This window comes from Microcebus murinus, chromosome 6 (assembly GCF_040939455.1).
Source record: "Microcebus murinus isolate Inina chromosome 6, M.murinus_Inina_mat1.0, whole genome shotgun sequence".
Classification (NCBI taxonomy): domain Eukaryota; kingdom Metazoa; phylum Chordata; class Mammalia; order Primates; family Cheirogaleidae; genus Microcebus; species Microcebus murinus.
The window spans coordinates 1,233,515-1,256,650 of NC_134109.1; the positions used below are offsets into that span (position 1 = coordinate 1,233,515).

Below are 23,136 nucleotides of genomic sequence, written 5' to 3' on the forward strand. Positions count from 1 at the left end.
GACGCAGCCACGTTGGAGGGCTAATGGGAGGACGATGAGCTCTTGCAGGCAAGGCCCTTGGGGCACAACTTGGGTGCTTCTGTGCCTGCTGCCGTTGGGGACACGGGCCGGTCTGGGCGGCGGGTCTGGGCCGTGGGTCTGGGAGGTGGGTCTGGACAGAGGGTCTGGGCGGTCTATCTGGGCCGTGGGTCTGGGGGGTGGGTCTGGGCGGAGGGTCTGGTCAGTGAGTCTGGGCCGAGGGTCTTGGTGGTGAGTTGGGACCATGGGTCTGGACAGTGGATCAGGGTACGATTCCGAGTCCTGGCTGGGCCACTCTGACGCCTCTGCTGGGCTCGGTGGCCTCTCAGCTCTGGTGCCCAAGTGGCCGGTGTCCTCTGGAGTCCATCTCCCCCAGCCCTGCAGTGCCCCTCCAGCCAGGCCTGGACAGGACCCATCCCCAGCAGCCTTTGGGCTCAGTGTCCATCATCCCTGCTCCGGAGCACAGACATCCACCTGTGGGGAGCACAGACCCAGAGGCCCAGAGGTCATGGAGCAGCAGCTGGAAGGACCCCAGACTTATGGGTGAAGGCTGGACCTGGGCCACAGAGTGGGGCGTCAGTCCAAACAGGATGCTGCTATGGGCGGACCCACTGTGGTCCCCGTAGTTATGTGGACCACACCCTGAGGCTCCGTGACAATAACTGCCCCTGGGTTGGGCGGGGGCCGCAGGAGGAGCTTCCGGGAGTCAGCGAGGTCCAGAAGCCCACGGGGCCCCTACTGTGCAAGGTCTCTCCTGGAGACAGGTCCCTGCGGCCTCCTGGGGCTTGGGGACAGGGAGGAGCAGGACGAGCCGGAGGTCAGGGTCGGGCTGGGATGCACCGCTGCCTCCTCCCAGGAACTCTGCCGTCCTGCTCATCGGGCCGGTGAGCTCCTACGCAGCTGAGCGCGCCCAGCTCCAGCAAGCCCCAGGCAGACCTGGGCTCCTCCTGCTTGAGAGACTGGGGTCCCGCTCCAAGGCGTCAGAGGGCTGGGGCTCGGTGAAGACGTCTTTGCCTTGGGGTGTCAGGTGGGGTGACTCGAGCAGGCATTTCCCGAGTGGCGGCTGAGGGGGCTGCCCCCGAGGCCCGGAGGGTCTGGGTCCTCTCCCAGCGGGGAAGGTCTCTGGCAGTCCTGCCTGTTGGGGCTCGGGGGCCGCTGCCTCCCGGACTCTCGCCAGGATGAGGGCCTAGGCCTTCGGGAGGCGGTGCTGGGAACAAGGGCGCGCCCTCCGGCGGTGCTGGCAGTGTAGGCGGCTGTTGGGGCAGAGGCAGGGGTGGCCGTGGGGTCAGTGTGGCCACCCAGAGCCCTGCTGAGTCCCAGTGGGCGGGAGACGCTGTGCAGGCTGGAGCCCGTGGGCGAAGCTGGCTGTGCTCAGACCCTGGGGCTCCGGTGGAGGTGCCGAGCCCCGAGTGGGCAGCCAGGTATTTGCCGGGGGGCCTGTCACCGTGGTAGTAGCCGTACCCACACGGTGGGGTGGCCCTTCACAAACAGCCCTGAGTGTGGGGGCCTCTCCCATGAGGGCCGGGCCGGGCCGGGCGTCCGGGTCCCCTGACACGGAGCTGGTCTGGTGACGTCCTTGTGCAGGGCTGGAGCCCAGCCTCCCCAGAAAGCTGCCCTGGGGCAGACCCAGGCAGCCTGAGGACCCCTTTCCCGAGTCTGGGAGGAGCCGATCCGGCCGTGAGCGGCCGAGCTTGTCCACCGTTGCCGTCCTGATGCAGATCCACGTCCCACAGCGATCTCCATGAGGGCCGGCCCGAGGGCAGGCAGACAGGGTTTCTGGAAGGTTCTTTGACTTGGTGTGGCTCGGGGTTCTCGGCTGGCTTCCCCTGGTGAGGTGGGGACAGGCAGGACTCACAGGAGGCTGGGTGCTGGGAGCCGTGGCCAGCCCTGCCCATCCCAGGAGCGTCTTCTGTTTGGAAAGGACCCAGGACACATGGGCAGGCGCCCGCCCCTCCTCACCCACGCGTGGTCCCACCTGTGTTCCAAAGGGGCGTGGCCCTCTGACGAGTGGTGACAAGTGGGGTGCCTTTCCCCGATGCCCGGTCCACTGTGGGCTTCACGGGCAGCGGCCTGGGTGGGGACCCGGCCCTGTGGGGGGCGGTGGGGAGGGTCCTGCTCTCTGCCGTGGCTGCTGCTCCGCACGGTGGGTCGCAGCTGCGCTGCCCGTGACCGCCGCACGCCTGGAGCTGAGGCCCCGAGCACAGTCCTGGGGTGGCGCCGGGGGAGAGGGCTGTGGCCACCCTGCCAGGCACAGTGTTTGATGGGCTCTGTGGTGCTGTGGTCCGATAGGTACCCCGCTGTGTACCACAGGGACGCAGCCCTGCCCCAATCCCACTGCTGGGCGGGGCGGCAGGGCCTGGAGGCCTGGGACGTCCAGGGTGGCCCTGGGGGAGGCCTGTAGACACTGGCAGAGATCCGAGACCACCCCACGGAGTCCAGTTACGGGGGGGCGTCGCCGTGTCCCAGGCTGCCCTTGTGTCAGCCCAGCAAGCGGCCGGAAGGAGGCCTCGGCCCTGAGGCCCCGCCGAGTGCCCAGTGGATTCTGTCCTGGCAGCATGTGCAGACCCAGCTAGAGCTCCTTGCCAGGTTGCTGGGACAGGGCCCTGGGGCTGGGCCGCGGCTGGGTGCTGCACGTTCTGGGGAGGCGGGGAGAGAGGCAGAGAGAGAGACGGCGCCTGCACAGAGGCTGTGTGCTCAGAGAGGGTCCCCCAATCTCTGGCTGGGACTCGAGGCCAAGGCGCCAGCACCCCGATGCCTCATACGTGCTGCTGCTGGACGCCATGGACAGACAGCGGCAGAGACGGCGCGACAGCTCCAGGTAGCACCGTGTTTGGCTACTCCGTGGCACTGCCCCCCGGGGGAATCTTTGCTTCCTGCCACCTGCACCCGGAGCCACGGCACGATGTCCTGTGGTCACCCGTGAACTTCCTCGCGTGGACCCTTCAGTGGGAAGCTGGTGACCCGTGTCTCCAGGACCGGACCCGGTGGACTTGGTGACCTGAGGGTCGCGGGTGCTGGCAGCGCCCTCCCTGGGCACACAGCGCCGAGGGCCGCTGTGCGTCGGAGGAACCCCCAGAACCGTCAGCGGCCCGGAAGAGCTGTGGCCCGGAGCAGCAGGGCCTCCCTTCAATTCTCTGCATTTCTTCTCATCGCTGGGACGACGGCATTTCAGACGGGAGTCTCTGTCCTCCTCATCTGCCAGCAAATTCACCAAACTCCTCTCTCCTTCTCCTCAGACGAGAGGAGAGGGCAGGAGAGGAGAGGAGGGGAGGGGAGAGGAGAGGAGGGGAGGGGAGGGGAGGGGAGGGGAGGGGAGGGGAGGGGAGGGGAGGGGAGGGGAGAGGAGAGGAGAGGAGAGGAGAGGAGAGGAGAGGAGAGGAGAGGAGAGGAGAGGAGAGGAGAGGAGAGGAGAGGAGGGGAGAGGAGAGGAGACTATCAGTCACAGCAGGAGACAGGCTGTGAGACCACGCACAGGAACGCAAGGAGAGGAAAACAGAGCGGGAAGGGCCCTCAGCTGAGCAGGTCCTGAGCCTGAAATCACGGAGCATGAAATGAGACATTTATGATGAAGAGAACAGCTGTGTGATGGAATATCAGAATCCCTAACATAGAAATCCGACGGGACTCGGAACAGCAGTCGCAGCAGGTGGGTTCACAGCAGATCAGGCAAAGCAGAGGAGAAGGCGGCTGCCCTGGTGGACGGTGCCCAGGAGAGATGCGCAGGGCGCAGGGGCGCAGCGGGAGCACGTGGGGTGTGCAGGCGCTGGGGCTGGGCTCGTCCCCGCCAGAGGGGGACAGGGAAGGGAGCCTCGGTACTTCAGGCTGCGCATTGGAGAACCAGGACGGCCCCGTGGCCTTGAGCCCTGAGGGGCACAGACTGTAGCCTGGCCTCACGCCCTGGTCGGTCCGGTCATTCCCGGCCAGGACCCTGTCCGGAGCCTGGAGCCCAGAGCCCGGAACCCTGAGCCCGGAGCCCGGAGCCCGGAGCCTGGCCGCTGGCCCTCTCTCCGCCCCGTCCGCAGGGAACCCCTCCGGTGCAGTCTTCCCACCCACAGGTGGGCGTCCCCACCTGCTCAGGTGGCCGCTGCGTGCACGCCAGCACCCTGGGCACAGCGGTGCTGCTCCACGCCCTCGGGCTGAGAGACCCTGCACAGCCTGCGACCCGGCCTACGCAGCTCACCCAGTGTGCGGGAGAGGACAGGCGAGGCAGGAGGACAGTCCTGACCGCAGGTGCCGCCGTGCGCAGACCTCGTGGACCAGGGTGTGGACGTCCTCCAAACACCATTCCCGGAGATTAACGGGGCTTGGTTTGTTTGGGTGAAGTGCTGACTGGTGTTTTTGGTGTTCTGCGTTGTGTTTACCTGACTTCAGTGTGAATTGTATTAGTTCTGCTTTGTTAAACTACGCGTCACCCTTAAGGTTTACACAGCGTCGGCTATTGACGCTCCACATACCTGTAATACTTCTTCAACAGAAGCCATCTTCGCCTCCCTTCCCTCTGCACCTCTGCCCCTGAGCAGTGTCCCTGCGGCCCCGCCTGCGTGAGGTGTGGGGAGGGGACAGCGGCGCAGGCCCTGGCATGGGGTGGGGACGCCGTGCGCTGGGGCTCTTTGGGGCAGCAGGTGGGGGTCCGGGGCCCCTCGGGGCCACAATGCCGGAGGGAGGCGCCCCGGGCCCCACGCCAGGGCTGCTGGGCTGCGGGGAAGGTGTGTTCAGCTGGCAGGGGTGGTGCTGGGTACACAGGGCCACGGCCCCAGGACGGGGCAGGCCTGCACACCTTATTCCCTGGGCTCACTTTTCAGTGTCCCATTCCCATTCTCTCAGGAAGCGAGGAAACACGCCGAGAGAGGCACAGGAGTGGAGCAGCAGCATCTGAAATGTGGGCTGGATGGGGTTTAGGAGAAGGGTGGAAGACGGGACAGCAGGGTGTGTTGGAGAAGCGGTGGGAGGTCTCTAAACAGCGTACAAAAGAAGTACAGTGTTAACTGTGCATGTGTTCACAGAAAGGCTGAAATCAGTCTCACTGTAGACTAGCCGTTTTCTGAGCGGGGAATGGGGAGTGCAATTTCTTAGGTTTGTGGGCTTTGTCTTTTAAATTTTAAACGATGTGCTAAACGTCTAGCTTTGTTTTCCTTTAATAAAAATTTTAATGATTCGGAAAAAAATTTTAAATGATGTGTCTTCATCGCAATGAAAAAAACAGATATCATTTAAAATTTTAATATAAAAATAATTTATTTACTGATGCAATTATTTTCATAAATTGCACTTTATTTTATGAAATAATTTTTAATGTATTTGGATACACGGGGCATCTGCCTACTCTTCTGAAAGCCTGGCTTCTGTTATTCGTTGCAAGTGACTCAGTGTACCTGCATTCTCACGTCACTGAAATGGGGCGTGAGGAAGGGAGGGAGGAACGGACGTTCACGGAACTCCCGCTCAATGCCACAGACCCTGCTGGGCACTTCTGCCTATTTATTTTTCTGACTGAACTTCCTTGGATGCACCGTTCAGCCCCACAATCTCAGTTTCCCGCCAGGAGAATGTGGGCTCCAGGAGGGCACAGCTCTTGCTCAGTGGGGTGTCTGGGCCCACGTGCCCCTCACCCCAAAGCCCACAGCCACCCCAGTGAGGAACAGGCAGCTTTGGCAGGGAGCAGCCCTGGATTGGCCTAAACCCACTTTGGGTTTTAGAAGGACAGATTACCTGGAGAATGAGGAAAAGCTCATTGCTCAGGTGCACACTGTGGAGAAACGCCAGGGATGTGCCCTTCAAGGAGCTGGTGGCAACTTCGATTAATTCTGGGACCAGTGACCTCAGGTCAGGACCCAGTAGTTGACTCAGGTCACCTCTCCTGGTCACAGGCTCAAGCTCAGTTTGGGCTCCTAACGGCCTATAAAAAGAGGTAGAAGACGCCAACATCTGGTTTTGAAGCTTTATTTCAGAGTGAGCGCCAGCCAGCTAAAAAGAGAACGTGTGACAGAAGCCGACGCCTCCCTTGCTCCTATGATGTGAGAAGACCCCTGAGTCTCCTGCAGACTGCAAGACATGTGGACGTGAGCGTGGCCATCCCTTGTAGCAACTGTCTTTCCTAGATGTTCCGACCATAGTGCCTATAATTTTACAAGGGTTTGGCAGGAGGCTTGTTTCTTGTGGGCTCAGGCTGTAATCGTCTTTTCTTCAACTTTGGTAGTCGTAACAGTTCGTGCACCTGTGGCCACCCCAAAGAGCAATACAGCTATCAAGATATAAAGACGACCAAAGGCCAGTCTCAAATAGACTAATGACACCTCACTTTGTTGAATTGCTCGCATTTTTCCTGGAGGGCGTCCGCTGTCTACACTCCCACCAAAACCACGTTTCTGGCACTGTGGTGGGTCCCAGCCCACGTGGCAGTGGCAGTTCCTTCTGTTGTTGCAAACACCTCGGCGATTGCACTTCTGAGGGGCACAGTCGTAATGCAGGTCGGTCACAGTCCCGTTGCACACACTGTTATTACAGAACTTTCCAGGGCTACAGATAGAGCCGGTCTTCACATGCCCAGCATCGGTTGTTTTCGTCCCACGGTGCGAGTCCAGCCCAAAGCACTGGAAGCCTGATATGACGGATTGATGGAAGGAAACGTGTTCCTGAAGTCGGGGAAGATGGGTGACATTGGTGCACTGCAGCCTCCCACACATCTTGTCCTGTGCAGCACAAGCTGTGAACCCCAACTCATGGTAGATTCTGGAACAATGTCCGAATCGGATGTTTCCTATGTTTATGCCGTAGCAGGGCTCGGGGCCGTCCACCGCACCGATACCAAAGATTTCCTTGCAGTGCACACTGCGGTCAGTGCAATTCCCTTGGTAGCAGTAGCCCTCTTCGGTGCATGGGGTTCCGTCTTGCATATAAGTGTTTGTGGGGCAGGATGCGGCTCCCCCGGTACAGTACTCTGGAAGATCGCATATATTCAGGATAGGTCTGCAGAGAGTTCCAGGAGCAGAGTAGCTGCAGTTCGTGCAGCATTCTCCTACATGGCAAGTGCTTCTGGACGTGAGCCTGCAGTTCATTTGACAGCACTGGCTGGTGTAGCACTGCTTCAGAGAGCCACAGTCACACTCCTCTGTCTCCTCCACTATGGAGTTGCCACAACGAACCTCTGCCACGCTTCTATTAAGGGACTCTGCATGTGGGTAGAAGACACATCTCCCTATCCCTGATACAGCGATATGCTGGAAATGGACATAGGAGCAGTTACTGAATGAATCCGTCAGCCCAGGGTGTCTCTGCATTACGCAGAAAGTTCTTCTGAGACAACCACACCCTGGACTATCATAATAAAAACCGTAACTCCTCATAATTTTATGGGCCACTATGACAGCTATCAAGAAATAGTGTCTGTCTAGATAGCCAGTATACAGCAGGTTATTTTCGTTGCACAAGGTATACGTCATGGGTTCCCATTCGCTGTCAGTGGGCCCTTCTTTAATGAGCAGCACGGAGCCAACAAGAGTTAACTTCCTATAAAATTCTGTTACATAATAGTTGTGCATTTCGCTTCCTGGAACCCTAAAGTCATTCATGGCGGCTGGATCTCTCTGGCTATATATGGTTATGAGATGAAGGAGGAAGCCTGAATCGATACTATGAAGGAAGGTGTCGACTAGACTGGACATCGACACTATCCAATCCGTACACTTCGTGATGTTACCGAATACACGATACATGGACAAGGAAAACTGGACTTGGGATCTGACTCGGGAAACATGTGCTGCATAGCCCCAAGCAGAGTTCCGGGGAGCCTCGCTGGGGTTCACCTCGGAGAACAGGGTGTCCACGTCCTCCTTGAGTCCCAGTTTGTACATAGGTCCTGTCGCATTGTGGTCGGCCACGATCTCGGAAACAACGTGTTCGAAGCTGCGGGAGTCCTTGAGGGGCTTGATCTCATAGGCAAGGTCATCCAGCTTCATGACCCCGTCCAGGCCCCCGTAGCACGTGTCAACAGTGACCATGGAGAGAGGAATCTCCTCCAGGTAGCCGAGGTAGTGGCAATCTGTAGGGATGTAGGGGTAGTCCATCTGCAAGGCTCCTTGGTCATCCTGCGTCATCACCAGCAGGTGTCTGGGCTGAAGAAGTTTCTTGGGCCGCAGGTGGATGACGTGCCTCCGGCCCCCAAAACGCAGGCTGTAGGAGAGCCAGCCTGGCACCTGGAAGCCTTTGCCACGGTGTGTCTCCTTCCTCGGAATCACCACCTCGGAGGACACATAGCGCCAGGAGGGACGGCCCTGAGAGCCCTGGACCGAAGCCAGGAGTGCCCAGAGCCCGAGCAGCACGAGGGAGACCCTGAGGGCACCTGGCCCCCTGCCGGCCTCACGGCCCAGCTCCGGGGGATGCATGCAAAGAGAGTGGTGAGACGGAGTGTCCTCAGGGAAGCCAGGTCTGAACCGGCTGCTGGGGCCACTTCCCCCCAGGGAGGCTCTGACAGGGAACAAAGGGCCTCCTCAGGCCCCAGCCTCCCGCCCGGGCTGGTTACCTGGGCGACCCGGGGACAGTAACAGTCACAGGGCGTGGCAGTGGTGGGCCAGGACATGCTGTCAGCTGGGTGGCGGGAGGGGGAGGGGGTCTTGTCTGTGAGGGCTCACCTGGAAGGGGCAGGGGGAGGGGAGCAGGCTGCGTCTCCACTCACCACGTGCAGTCCTGTCCCTCGTCTCTGAGTGCACAACACACAGCCGCCCCATCCTCAGCAACGTCGCCGCCTGTGAATTCTGCTGCCCACGCAGCAACACCTTCTTGGCCTGTGTCTGCAGGTCAACGTTTCCCGGTAGCAGGGGTCACACCTCCCACTTGCCCGGTGTGCGCAGGTAGACTGTGCATGTCACCTTTTCGGGCGTTGAATGTTTTTATTCTTATGAACTCCGACGTCTTATTGGGCTTGCAGGTCAAGTCTCTGGAAGCAGTTTCATGCTTTGGTTTTGCACTGAGGTTCGGTTCAGGGTCACCAGCTCCGCACTTGGAGCAGGGTGGGTGTCTGCCCAGCACTGCACCGCAGGCTCCGAGAACATCCGTGAGGACCCGAGAGTGACGGCGGCGCCGCGCCTGGCTCCCGCCTCGCCTTCCTGCGGTGCTTGGGCACTTCCCTCAGACGCAGGCACTGGGCAGTCCCCAGCAGGAGACCCCAGGGGACCCTGTACTTGTGCCCAGTGTCTGAGAACAGACATTTCACATACTTTCTCTCATTTCATGGTTGTTTATGGGGGGAGAAAAACATTCGCTGCCAGGTAATGAGCACAAGGAAAGATGCCAGCGCTCCACACGGTGAATTCTTCTCTTTCAGTTTGCAGACGCAGGCTCTGCGCTTGCACTCCCGTGCCCACAGCAGCGTCGCCGTGGCTGCTGCGTGTCACTCTTTGTCTTCCAATCCCAGCCGTCCCGCAGCAGACCTTCCTGTCCTGCCTTTCCGTGACTGCGGCGTCCTCATACATTCAGCTCGTGTCTCCTCTAACACTGTGACAGTCGGACATTCTCACCTCCCCTCTACTGCTTGCACAGAAAATAGAATCAAAATGCCGACCCGTCAACGTGGAATGCGTTTGCTTTAGCTTTGGTTCAGTGCAGTCTAAGGACATCGCTGTGCATGACCGTGATTTGCCTTTCTCTCCACCTAGAGTACAGCGGACAATATCTGGGAGATGGGCACACCGATAGCCATGGCTCGAGCATTACAAGAGCAATCCCTGAGCCAGGCGTGGGGGCGCATGCCTGTAGTCCCAGCACTTGGGAGGCCGAGGAGGGAGGATTGCTTGAGCCCAGGGGTTTGAGGTTGCGGTGAGCTAGGCTGATGTCACAGGACTCTAGCCTGGGTGACAGAGTGAGACTCTGTCTCAAAACAAATAAAAAAATAAAAAATAAAAAACCAAACAAACATAAAAAAGCAAAAAACAAAACACGAAAACATTTGCACTCCGTTAATATTTTGGCATTTAAGAAAACTAGGATTGTAATTTGGAAATAATTTATAGAGAGATGGCAGATGAAATCCAAAAGTTATTTAAGTATTTAGTAAATACCTACCAAGTTCCAAACACTGGAGATGAAATGGGAAATACGATATACATGATGCTTGCTGCTTAGGAGGAGAGACAGACACACAAAAAGGTGTACAAATAAGCATTTGAGGGACTGCGTGGAGAGACAGGCCCGCGGCCGGTTACCTGTGTGGCAGACATAAGTGCTGTCTGACACTGAAGTCCAGCGTGCAGGAAACTAAGTGGCGAGTTCCTTGGTGATTAGTGACGATCAACTGGGTCAAGAAAACCTTTGAGCTTCTGCAAGCTATGTCTGTCCGTTTCTCTGGAAAACAGTATAGTTTCTGTTTAAAGTTGGGAAAAGAACAGAGAAGTAAAATTCCCCATCGTAGAAAATAACATGTTCCCAAATGTTAGTGCCGACTTTCTCCCTGAGCTCACTTTAAGGGTCTCCCTTTTGCCCCACGTTCTATAAGGCACCCAGGTGGAAGGAGGCAGAACACAGTAACTCTAACTGCAGCACGATCTACAACTTGGGGGACGTGCTGCTCGCATTCGTTGTTCTGATGAGGTGGGGAACCTCCCATGGAGTCAGACAGGCGTGCCAGCTCTGGTGAAGAACACTACGAAATACCTGGAATAATTTGCTCCCGCTGCCCCTCCTGTTGAGCTGCTGCTGTGGTTGCGGACAGGGGGTGTAAGTGCAGAGTCGGGGGCTCCAATGCGCCTGGGCCCAGCATCCGACGCCCACCCTGGCGCAGTTTGCCCTGGGGAGCTGGGGCAGGTTCGGCGGCCGACGCTTCACCTACTCGCACTCCAGCAGCCGCTGAAGGGGGCCGAGTTAGTCCGTGGCTGCTCCCTCATCCATTCTAATTTATACACACTTAATATGAAGCGTAGTAATGATTACGCAGACAGAAAAGAACTTTGTTTTTTATCACGAACAAATATGTTTGGCTGCTTAACAGATGAGCGCCAACCTGGTGGCAGCCGTGGCTTGATGTTTGGGCACCCTCCAAACCTCACCTTGAAACCTGATCCCCAGCACAGCATGTAGGAGGGGATTGAGCTCGGGCTGCCAAATGGATTAGAGCCTTATAAAAGGCTCAGGGGGCCAAGCTCAGCCCTCCCGTGCCCTCCAGACGCGGACTCGCTGTTCCTCTCTGGAGGCGTCGGCCCCAGGGCACCATGGTGGAAGCAGAGACTGCGCCTCGCCAGGAGCTGAACCTTCCGGAATTTTGCTGCGGGACTTCCAGCATCACCAGGTGTGGAAAACAAATTCACGTTCCTTAGAAACGGCCCAGTCTTAGGTGTTCTGTCCCAGTAGCGGGACAGGCTGAGGCAGACGATGATGCCAGGAAGAGGTGTTGCCAGAGCAGAAACCTGAGAAGGTGGACGCGGTTTTGGATCCGGGCGAAGGGTCAGGGCTGGGAGGATCGAGGTCCACTCTGGAGAGCCTGGACCGCCGTGAGCCAAGCCCCAGGGTCATTCTGAGGAGTCCTCGGACCAAGGGCAGCCTCGGCCTCCGCCTAAGTGTCTTGGTCAGAATGCCGGCAGAAACGCGGCGGCGAAGGCCGTTCCGAGGAGTGCGGGGTGACGGGGAGACGCCTTACTGGGCTGCGGGAAAGGCCGCCCTCGCGATGCCGCGGCAGGAGCGTGGCTGAGCTGTGCCCGCGTCCTGCTGCTTGGGGGAAGACAGGACTTTAGAGGCATGCACAGGACATCCGGTGCAAGAAATCTCTAAGCAACGGGCTCAGGGTGCTCATGGCTCCTCTCCACAGCTTGTGGTAACCTGGGAGAAGAGATCGAATTACAGAGGAAACTTACCACCAAATGGCAAGCAGAACTTAAAGATTTGGGGAATTCCCAGCCTGGCCATGCTGTGAAAGTTCGAAAGGTGTGTGCAAAAGAGAACGGCACGCGTGTAGCCGAGTGGACGCCTGCTAAGGAGGCGGCGCGGCTGTGCAGTGACTCCGAAAGCGCTTTGGAGAGCTGCGAGGCCGCCACTCCCACCACAGCCCCAGCGAGCCGGGGCCTTCAGGACAGAACAGTTCCAGGAGAGGGCCCCGGCGAGCCTCTGTGGCCTTAGAGATCACCGTTCGGGGCCGCCTGCGTTTTCTGCTGCCTGTTTCCTGGCCCCGCACTCCTCTGCCTCCTGAGCCCTGGTTCAAGCCGGCCAGGGAGCACCTGGGGACACGCACTGGAGGGTGCAGGCTGTGGCCCGGAAGATGTCCCGGCGGGGCTAAGCCTGCGCTGTGCAGTGTGTGAGCTGCGGAGGCCGGACGGCCACAGGCGGAGCGACGCCCCAGACGGCGGACTACTGAGCCGTCAGCATGCACCACCAGCCTCGCAGGGCCGGAGCCCTGTGTGGGCTGCACCTAGTGGAGCCGCGGGGGCAGGGCTTGCCATGGGGTGGGGTCCGGCACTCACCCCAGCGTGACCAGAGGTGGTTGGTGCAGTCCAACAAGACGGTGGTCAAGCTCCAGACGCCATGCTCTTTGCCCTGTTGCGTTTTGGACTGAGGTGGGACCTACCACTCCTCTCTCTTGCCTCTTTCTCCTGGAACTGGAGTGTCCGCTGCGCCTGTCCCACCTGTGTGATTTGCAAGCGCAAGAGGGAGGGGAAATTTGTCTCCAGGTGACCCATGCCTTGCGTCTCGCACCTATCTGATGGAGGTGATGTATGTGAGGCTTTAGACTTTTGAGTCAATGCTGGAATGAGCTGGGGCTCTGGGGACTGTTGATGCAGAACGAATGTATTTCACAGGTGAGAAGTGCATGAATTCGGGGGAACCAGGGGCGGAGTGCTGTGTCTGAAGGTCGCGCCCTCCCAAAATTCACGCTGAAACTTAATCCCCAATGCCACAGCATTCCAGGTTAAGGCTTCAAGTAAAATTCCTTTAGGAGGTGATTAGTGGGGCCGAAATGCCAAAGTTCTCGGTCTCAGGAACCTCTCAGGCAGAGGCGAATGAAGGTGTGTCTGGAACTGCCCCCGCCCCACCAGGGGCCCCCGGGAAGCTCAAGTTTGCTGCCCCTGGGCCGGCGCAGCAGGGGCCAGCGAGAGGGGAGGGCTTTTCCTAAAGGGTCTGTGCATTTGACCTTGGCATGATCCGGCTAATCCTGGCCCTCCTAGAGAGTTTTAGATCAACAGAGACACCGCAAGCCTGTGCTGCCAGAGGCGGGACAGTGTGAGAGTGAAGGGCATGGCTAGACCTTAAAAGCCTCCTGCGGGAGCTGGCTGTGGCCCTACTCAGCTGCACCCAGAGGACACCTTCCAGGAAAGGAAAGGGTGACTCAGAGGAGACTCGCAGGCACCGGGTCCCAAGTGCAGAGAGCAGGACCCTGGCATCCAGGGGCTGAGAGTGCCCCCGCCTGGCAGCCGGAGAGAGTCCTACCACCCCAAGGCTCCGAATTCTGCCACCAGCCTGGAGGAGCTGAGATGTGGGTTCTTCTCAGAGCCTCTAGAAGCAGCCCAGGAGGGCTGGGACCTGGAGGCCACACACACAGGACCCACACTGATTTCTGACCTGAAGAGCTGGCAGCTGGCGAACGCCTGTTCCTCTGAGCCTCGGGGTCGGCGGTGACTGGCTACGCAGAAAAGGGAAACTTGCACCGCGCACGCTCCTGACCCACATGGCATGCAGGCCGCATTTTGCTTGTTTGAGGTGCGATTATGTTCACAGATACTTAACATGGAATATAAAATTGGAAGGCTTCAAGTTCAAATTCCAACCAGTTTTAAGATAAAAGTATTTCTCGCTTGTCACCATGGCAAGGACAACTGGATTCCGGACTGCTGAGACACGTGTCGCGTCTGTGGCAACAACAGGGGAGAGAAATTGGGGTCAACCCATGATACGACAAAGATAGCTGGGCTCCATGGAAGAAAAATTTACTTAGAGGGACATCAACCGTGGAAGGGGGTTCTTGTTAAATCCACTAATTGGAGCCTTTTTAAGAATTGATATGTAATAGTTGTACGTACTTTGCAGGTACATGTGATGTTTTGATACATGTATACAACGTACAACGATCAAACTAGGGTAGTTTTGAAATCCTTCCCACGCTAACATTTATTTGGCAATCGCTAAACTTTTGTTTTCTCTTTGTGTTGGGAACGTTCCAGTTCACGCCTGGCTGTTTCCAGTGGTGAATACATCTCTGTTGCCTGCAGTCTCCCCACTGCCCAACCAAGCACCGGGCTTCGTCCTGTTCTGCACCGGAGTGTTCGTTCCCACCGACAAACTTCCCTTCCTGCCTCCTCCCTCCTTCCCACACTCTGGGAGCCACCGTTGCACTCTCTTCCTCCAGGAGAGTCACTTTGCTAGCTCCCACGTGAGGGAGAACGTGTGACACTTGTCCTTTCATGCCGGCTGGCTTCGCATAACACGATGTCCCCAGCGCCACCCTTGCTGCTGCAAGGGACAATAGTTCATTGTTTTCGCTGGATGGATAACATTCCACCGTGCATACACACCACGTTCTCTGTCCTGTTTTATTTGTAACTGAATTATGGTGTCCATACTGTGATTTCGATTTATGAAATGCACAGTGGTTGGAAGGTGGAAATTAGCATGCTCGTGTTCTCAAACATTTACCATTTCTGTGTATTGGGTGCATTCGATATCCTCGTTCTGACTATGAGAAACTATAAACTGTATTCCTGTTATCCGTATTATCGACAGCCGTGCCAAGTGCTGTAGAACACTAGAACCTACTGCTCCTTTCTAGCTGTGACTTTTTTGCTCCTTTAACAAACCTCGCTCTAGTCCCCACATCCTCCCACCATTTCCAGCCTCTAGTATACTCTGGTTTCTCTTTGACTTCCACAAGATCAGCTTTTTGTCGCTTGCACATATGAGAGAGAACGTGCAATGTTTATCTTTCTGTTCTTTGCTAATTTCACTTAACCTAACGTCCTCCAGCTCCACTCATGTTGACATGAAGGACAGGATTTTATTCTTTTTGTGGCTGAAGAGTATTCCATTAGGGGCACACACTGCCTTTTCTTTATCCATTCAGCCACTGATGAACACTTGGGGTTGCTTTCATATCATGCCTATTGTGAGTAATGTCACAATAGACAAAAGACTACAGATTCTCTCGATATACTGGATATTTCCTTTGGATATTTCCTTTGGATAAATGCTCAGTAGTGGGGTATCTGTATCATAGTGTAGTTTTATTTGTAGATTTTTGAGAAAACTCCATACCATTCTCCATAGTGGTCGCACTATTTTACATGCCCACCAAAAGTGCGTGAGTTCCTTTCTTTTCTTTGAATCCTCACTAGCATTTGTTACTGTTTGTCTCTTTGATAATAGCCATTTCAACTAGGATGCGATGATACCTCATTGTGGTTTTATTTTCATTTCCCTGTTGATTGGTGATGTTGACCATTTTTTTCATATGCTTCTTGGGCATCTGTATATCTTCTTTAGAAAAATGTTTATGCAGATCTTTTACCCACTTCATAATGAGATTATTTGTTTGGTTGTTTGCTGTTGAGCTGTTTGAGTTCCTGGTAAATTTTAAATACGAACCCCTTGTCAGGTGCATAATTTCAAAATATTTTCTTCCATTCTGCAGGAAACTTTGATTGCTTCTTTTGCTGTGCAGAAGCTTTTTAGTTTGATGTAGTCACATTTGTTTATTTTTGCTTTTATTTCCCTGTGCTTTTGAGATCTTATTCACAGAATCTTCTCACAGACCAATATCCTAAGGTGTTTCCTCTAGTGATTTCTAGTGATAGTTTCATAGTTTTGGGTATTACATTTAGGTCTTGAATCCATTTACAGTTGATTTTTGCATAGAATATGAGGTGGAATCTAGTTGCATTCTTCTCCATGTGGACATCCAGTTTTCCTAGCATCATTTACTGAAGAGAATGTCCTTTCCCGAGTAAATGTTCTTGGCACTTGTTTCAAAAATCAGTTGGTTGTAGATATGTGGATTAACATCTGGGTTCTCTGTTCTGTTCTATTGGTCTATATGTCTATTTCTATGCCAGCACCACGCTGTTTGGTTTATATGGTTTTGAACTCTGTGCGTGTGTGTGTGTGTGTGTGTGTATAAATTGTTTAATTTGGGGAATGTACTTTTTAAAAAAGGGTAGCTGCAAAGTATAGACTTCTGTAATCATTCTTTGTTTTTTTCCTAAAGTGAAACAGTGGGTGCACTCCAAGGAATCAAGAAGTGGATGGATAAACCAGGAGCATCTCCAAGTTATTTTCAGGATAAAAAGCAACAAAATGCAAAGGTAAAATTTCTGATCAAGGAATGCATCTAACTGAACTTTAGCTTCTCTTATCGACTGCCGCCCTCTCCTCGTTAGTGGAAAAGTGTGACTGACTTAAATGGAGCTTGTCAGGGCCTCATCCTCCCAGGCTGGGGGCACTGGGCAAGGGGCCCCCATGGCCCAGGGTGCAGGCTGAGGGCTGAGGACCCCGCGGTGGGGCAGCCTCTGCAGGCCAAGGAGGACACCAGGGACCCCTGTGGCCACTGTGACTCAGCATCACAGACCACGTGGCTCCAACAGCAGGACCAGCCCAGGAGCACAGGTGTCCAATGGGCTGGCTCCTCCCTGTCAGCAGGGAACCTGACCAGTCCTGGTCCGGCTTCTGGTGTTTGTGCCAAACTTTGTGCCCCTTGGCCCATGGGCGCAGCACCTGGTCTCTGGCTTCCTCTCCACTCGGCTTCACCCCACATGCATGTGCACATTTCCCCTCTTATAAAGACACCGGTGACGCTGGATCAGGGCCCACCCTGCTCCAGTGTGGCCTCATCGGAACTTGATCTCGTCTGCAAAGCCTGGATCTCCAAGGAGCCCAAACGCCCAAGCCGCATGTCAGAGCTTCAACACGGGGTCAACAGGGCACACGACTCTCCCCAGGACAGTCCTGCCCCAGCACCTCCTGGCAGTGCTACAGAGGGTCCTGCAGGTGACACCCAGACCTCGGGGGCAGCGACTGGTGCAGGGGGTCCCGAGAGGTGGCTGGAAAGAGGGAATCAGGGCTGCTGTGTCCAGTGGGCACTTCCCGCCTGGGACGTGGAGGCTGGTCCTTGGAATGTTAAAACATTCCCAGCCTTTAGACAAAGCTTCCTGTTTTTAACCAATTACAATCCAAAGAATCTTTAAACCCACCTATAATCTGTAAGCCCCCCCCCAGATGTCCCACCTTTTTGGGCCAAATCAATGTATACCACTCACATAATATTTATGATTTTACCTGTAACCCCTGTCTCCCTGAAATGTATAAAAACCAAACTGTAACACAGTCACATCGAGTCCACTGCTCCAGGCCATTTGGGAGTGGCTCTGGGTCATGGTCCTCAAATTTGGCTCAGAATAAATATCTTTAAAATTATTTTAGAGAGTTTTGCTTTTTTTCTGTTGACACTGGAGAGATGGGATGGCTGCAGACTGGCGGCCCAGGGCCTGGCCAGAGGAGCATGGAAGCCACTGGAGGGAAGACCCCTCCCTCCCAGGGAACTGGGCAAGGGCAGCCCAGCGCTGACTGAGCTACAGGCCCCACAGTGTGAGCGGGAGTCCTCTGACCCATGGGGCAGGAGGAGCAGCCCTGTGGATACGGCCTGGGACCGCTGCACCCAGACCCCCCTGCCCTGGGCCCCAGAGCCGCCAGCCTCAGGCCCCTGTGCCTGTCTTCCAGCCTCACCCAGGCTCCCCTGTGCTGCCTATCACCTTGAGGTGGGACGTCCAGAAAACAACCCAAGGTCATGGCCACCTGGTAGCTGGGGACTACACAGAGTGGGTGCAGTTTCCTGGCACTGGGGCCCAGGACCGGACCAAAGGAACTTCCCACTCCGCGAGAGCGCAAGGCTGCACTCTGAGCGGGCTGCAGTCTGCTGGCAGGTGCAGAGCAGGGTGAGCTGGACAGAAAGCAGCGGCTCCCAGCCTGCACTCCAGGGTGGCCAGCAGGCTCAGACTACCTGACACATCCCAGTGTCGACGGAAAATAGCCGAACTCTGTAAAATAATTTTAAAGAGATTTATTTTGAGCCAAATTTGAGGACCATGACCCGGAGCCACTGCCAAGAGGCCTTGGGCAAGTGGGCTCCCTGTGGCTGGGTCACAGTTCAGTTTTATACATTTCCAGAGAGACAGGGGTTACAGGCAAAGTCACAAATCAATACATGAGAGGCACACATTGGTTTGGCCCAAAAAGGTGGGACATCTCGAAGCGGGGGCTTACAGGTTATAGGTGGGTTGAAAGATTCTTTGGCTGGCAATTGGCTGAGAGAGTTAGACTTTATCTAGAAGACCAGAAAGGATATGCTTATTTTAAGATAAGGTTGTGGGCACTCTGGGAGGTCCAGACAGGAGGACGTTTTAAATTTACAATAGGCGCCTGCTAGGATGTTTTAAGATGCTTTAAATTTATGATAGGCATCTGCTAGTATGCTTGAGTTAAGACAGGGGCTTCCTATCTTTTAGGTGATGTTAATGCCATACCAGAATCAGGTCAGGAAGTAAACCACTGCTTTGTTTGGTTAACAAAAGCCGCTTAGTGGGAATTGACCATTTGCCAGCCTGACCCACCTAGCCTCCTTAGGAAGGAGTTTTTAGCAAAAAAAAATTAGAGTTCAGTCCTCAGTTCCCCCTGTTGGCCAAAGATCATTCCATGGAATGCATGTGTAGGCCAATAACCAGCATGAGGTCCCACGGCACTAGGAAGGCTCATTCCTAGAGTTGTCTATCTGGTCACCCGGTGTTGTAGAATAGACGGTGTTATATCTTAGGGGAGGGACATGACTCCACTTGATTTAGTAGCCAATTGTTAAAAGGGCCCAGATAGAGTCAGGCCTCGGGCTTAGTCTAAAAAAACGTCTTGGACCAGATCTATTCTGCGAGCTATCATGATCTGGGCCTTTGATTGATTTTTTTTCCTTTTCCTGTATCTGGTATAGCATTTACAAGAAACATATAATAATAATACGGCAATGAGTGTCATAAAAGTACTAAACAGAAGGTGCCCAAGAAAGCCATAGGTAGAATCAGAAGGTAGCAAGCAGCCTAACCAGCCAAAACTTCCTGTGCATGCAACATCATATTTTTTAATCAGACTTACAATATGTTTACCCTCTTTATCAACAGTCAATTGAACTTTATGGTAAATTTTATTCGAGGATTGCAAAACTGATACCAATTCGGAATCTAATAAATTTAATTTTTCTTCTGGCCAATTAGTCTCCATAGGTATAACATCCTGAGGAGGGTATAAATTGAATTCGAGAAACATTTGATCTTCAATATTTAAATTATCATAGGACTTGTTTACAGTTAACAAATATATTTTTCCCACCACCTTTGTGTTACACCATATACTAGTATTTAGGAGGGAAAAGGAGGTTTTGTTACAGAAGAAATCATATAATTCTATAATGTCATTTTGTTTTCCCTCCCAGCAAAAACGGCCCTTTCCCATATACCAGATGTTATGTTCTATGGGGGTGGATACTAGGGGCCAATCTGGGAGATATCAGGGTTCCAAGTGTTTTGAGGGCATAGCCATTCTCCTTTTCTATTCTCACAATCTGAGAGGGAAATGGGATGCCAGGTGTTTTCATCGGCTAAAATAGCTCATCGACTTCCCATGGGGAGTATTCTGGTATTATTGACAATGGTTCCAATGCCAGCTAGTTGAACTACAGGATATGGTTGAGCCTCATTTAACTCTGGTGCCAGAATTTTTAAAATACAATGTTTAAGGTCACATCTACCATCTAAAAATTTCCATAGATTTGGGGAACCCTATATTTTCCATAGGTGTCTAGATTGAGCCTCAGCACTGAGTACTGTAGGCCATCGTTTTATAGCCCCTTCAGATTCCATTTGTAATAACATGGACATGAGTCCTTGTTGGGTCAGAGCACATGCTCGCTCCCACCTCTGGGTTTGGGCGTATGTCTTTAGGGTTTGTCTGGTCTCTTCTGTCCACTTCATTAGAGCTGCATTATCTTTTAGGGCAGCTTCCCATCCCTTCCCTTCTTCTTGGAACAGCATTCCTTCTATGTGGCCTATTTTTGAGAGAGAATCCTTTTCTAGGGAATGTCTCTCCTCATTAGCTGCGAATTCAGCTTGCCCCAATATACCTAACCCAGCTCCAATTTTTCCCGTGAGATCGCGTTTTAGTCTTTTGGATGGCCAATTTTGGTGTATCCACCAGGAATGCTGTTGCCATTGTACACTAATGGCCTCAGTGCAATTCAGATAAATGGAGTCAACCCAGAACCGCTGGGTATCCCAGACAATTGTCAGATGGGTGGAGGTTACTCCTAAGTATGCCTTTGTCTGAGTGTGCCATAAGGCTTCCCAGAGGCGCCCTTGTCTTAGGGTGGAATTTGTACTGTCAAGGACTTCTGTCCACCAACTGACTCCCATAAATAGTTCTTTACGGGCAGTGTCAGTGTGGTTGGTGCTGGACAAGGGCATCCAGCCACAAGCACAGGGCTGGTGGTTGTCTGGGCAGCTTATGCTGCGACAGTTTACACAGGAAGCTGCTAGGTTTCTCCCATCATACCCAGGCAGTTGTCTGAGTTTGTCATCACCAATGTCTATTGTGACGCAGTATTCTACCTGATTAGATCCCCTCAATAATTGTCCTGAGGCATTATTCGGTAAATATTCCTGCAGGGCATTATACTTGGTTAAGGCTTTATAATAGAGGTACCCTGCAAAGGGGACCCATCTAGGGAGATTTACAGTGGAACTGTTCCATTCAGTGGCCTTCATTTCATCCTGATCTGTGTCATACCAATGATATGATTTCTACCGGCAGGGAAGGTAGTGAGGTTTGCAGGAAGCCAGGAAAAATCTTTAGGTTTAAAGAGAACAGGAGTGTGGGGTAGGCAGATAGGGGAAATTATGAGAAGGAGGGTGATCCGGTGAAATATTTTTCCAATCTTAACAAGGAAATTCATAACCATATCCATTTAGAAAGTTATACCAAGGGAGATTCCACAAATGCCAAACAACCTCTTGGGGGTCTTGGTTAAGGCATTCAGGGTTTGCAGCAATATACTCTATAGCAAGTAAAGTAAGAATGAGAGTTATTTTAGGGTTCATGAGGACTGGCCTGGTCCAATGTCTTGGGAAGACTGTCCGCTTCAGTTGTTGCCTTGGACGTTGCTTTGGAGGCCGGTTGAGACTCAGATGTTTTCTGAAGTCGTAGGCGGGTGTCAGAGATTAATTTGGAAGTCCAGGTGTGGTCGGGAGTGTGGTCAGGCACTCGTTTTAGATGCGAGACATGAATCCAAGAGGCGACCCCCTTTAATTTTGCAGCACAAAAGTTAGTTAAGAGTACCTGGTAAGGTCCTTTCCAGCGAGGTTGTAAGGAGTCTTTTAGTTGGTGCATTTTCCAATAAACAAAGTCACCTGGCTGTAATCCATGATCCTTGGGGTCTTCAGCTCCCGTAAGCTCACTGTGGAAAGACTCTGTTACTATCCTTGCATTATTTGTTAGAGCTTTAAGTAGTCTCTGACAATAATGTAGTATTTCTCCTTTAAGTAAGGCTGGCTCATATAAGCCCTCGTCCAGCCTCATAGGTCTCCCTGTTATTGTTTCATAAGGTGACAGACAGTGTTTCCCAAAGGGAGAGGAACTAAGGTTAAGTAAAACCAGTGGGAGGGCTTTCGGCCAGGGGAGGTTAAAGGCCTCAGTTAATTTAGCTAATTGAGTTTTTATTGAGCCATTTGTTCGTTCTACCAACCCAGACGACTGAGGATGATGGGCACAATGGAAATGTTGTATTATGGGCCAAATTTTGCAGATGGATTGGATAATTTGTCCAGTAAAGTGAGTTCCACGATCACTGTGTAACTCAGAAGGGATTCCCCAAACTGGAATGATTCTTTCCAGCAGTATTTTGCCTACTGTTAAGGCAGTAGCCCTGCGACAAGGAATGCTTCTACCCAATGAGAGAACATGCAAACCAGGACCAATACATATTTGTAATTCTGGGATGGTGGCATCTGGATAAAGTCGAGTTGCCAAACTTCAAATGGTCCTGCAGGCAAAGGAAAGTGGCCTTCGGAGCCATGCAAAGGCTTGCCAGGGTTATGTTTTGGACATATAGTACAACGAAAATATACGTTTTGAGCTATTGTGGGGGATGGTTTCCAGAAATATTGTTTTCCCCATAATATCATTTTCTCAGGGGCCCAGTGAGTCATTTCATGAATGAATTGAAGGAGAGGAAATTGTGCACCTAAAGGAACTATAGGATTTTTGTTCGGACCCAGCCACAACTCCCTATTTGGGTCAAATACACCTCCCTTTTGCTGCCAGATTTGTTTCTCTCCAGGGGTTGGTGCCTGCTGGTACTGTAAAGGAATGTTATTGAGAGTGTTGGAGGGTCGGAAGGGGCATTCTCGTGCAGGACGGGCCATCTTTCCTGGGGCAGCATTCTTTGCTGCAGCCTCAGCTAGATTGTTTCCCTTAGCTTCTTCAGTGCTATCTTCGGAATGCCCAGGGACTTTCATGATTGCCAGTTGTTTAGGCACTTGAATGCTTCTAATAGCTCTGAGACTTGGTGCCCATTTCTTATAGGTTGTCCAGATGAGGTAAGAAATCCTCTCTGTTTCCACAGCATGCCAAAATCATGGGCTATCCCAAAGGCATAGCGGCTATCAGTGTATGTATTAGCTACCTTCCCTTCAGCCAAAACACAAGCTCTAGTTAATGCTATTAATTCAGCCATCTGGGCTGATTTTACTCCTTCGAGTTGGGCGCTTTCTATTATGTCTACTGTGGAAGGGACAGCATATCCCGCCTGATAATGTCCCTGATGGTCCTTGAAATAAGAACCATCTGTAAACCAAATTAACTCAGCATTCTCCATAGGAGTTTCCTGCAAATCTGCTCTAGGAGAGAGTAAGATATCAGTTAGTAGACTGCAGTCATGTTTTTCCTTCTGCTCACCTGGAAGAGGGAGAAGAGTTGCGGGTTAAGAATATTTAGCACTTCAAAGTGATGTTAGGGGCAGAAAGCAAACGCCCCTCATAGGAGGCAAGGCGACTTACAGAACAGTGTTGAGTGTGGTGAGAGTTCAGGAGAGAGTCCACAGAATGAGGGGCATAAATTATTAGT

At 53.4% G+C, this 23,136-nt stretch overlaps 1 protein-coding gene, 1 long non-coding RNA gene and 1 gene segment (V, D, J or C); 2 read left to right on the forward strand and 1 right to left on the reverse strand.

The window, feature by feature from the left end:
• LOC105861104 (immunoglobulin heavy constant mu-like) overlaps positions 1 to 23,136 on the forward strand; it is a 701,862-nt gene that overhangs the window by 471,398 nt on the left and 207,328 nt on the right.
• Positions 6,180 to 8,440, reverse strand: LOC142871408 (disintegrin and metalloproteinase domain-containing protein 21-like). The gene has a single exon (XM_076003639.1). The coding sequence runs from the start codon at positions 8,397 to 8,399 to the stop codon at positions 6,180 to 6,182; it is 2,220 nt and encodes a 739-aa protein (XP_075859754.1). The 5' UTR covers positions 8,400 to 8,440.
• LOC142871353 (uncharacterized) lies at positions 12,224 to 17,392 on the forward strand. Its single transcript, XR_012919597.1, has 2 exons — positions 12,224 to 12,665; positions 16,190 to 17,392. It is a non-coding gene; the product is annotated as an uncharacterized LOC142871353 (long non-coding RNA).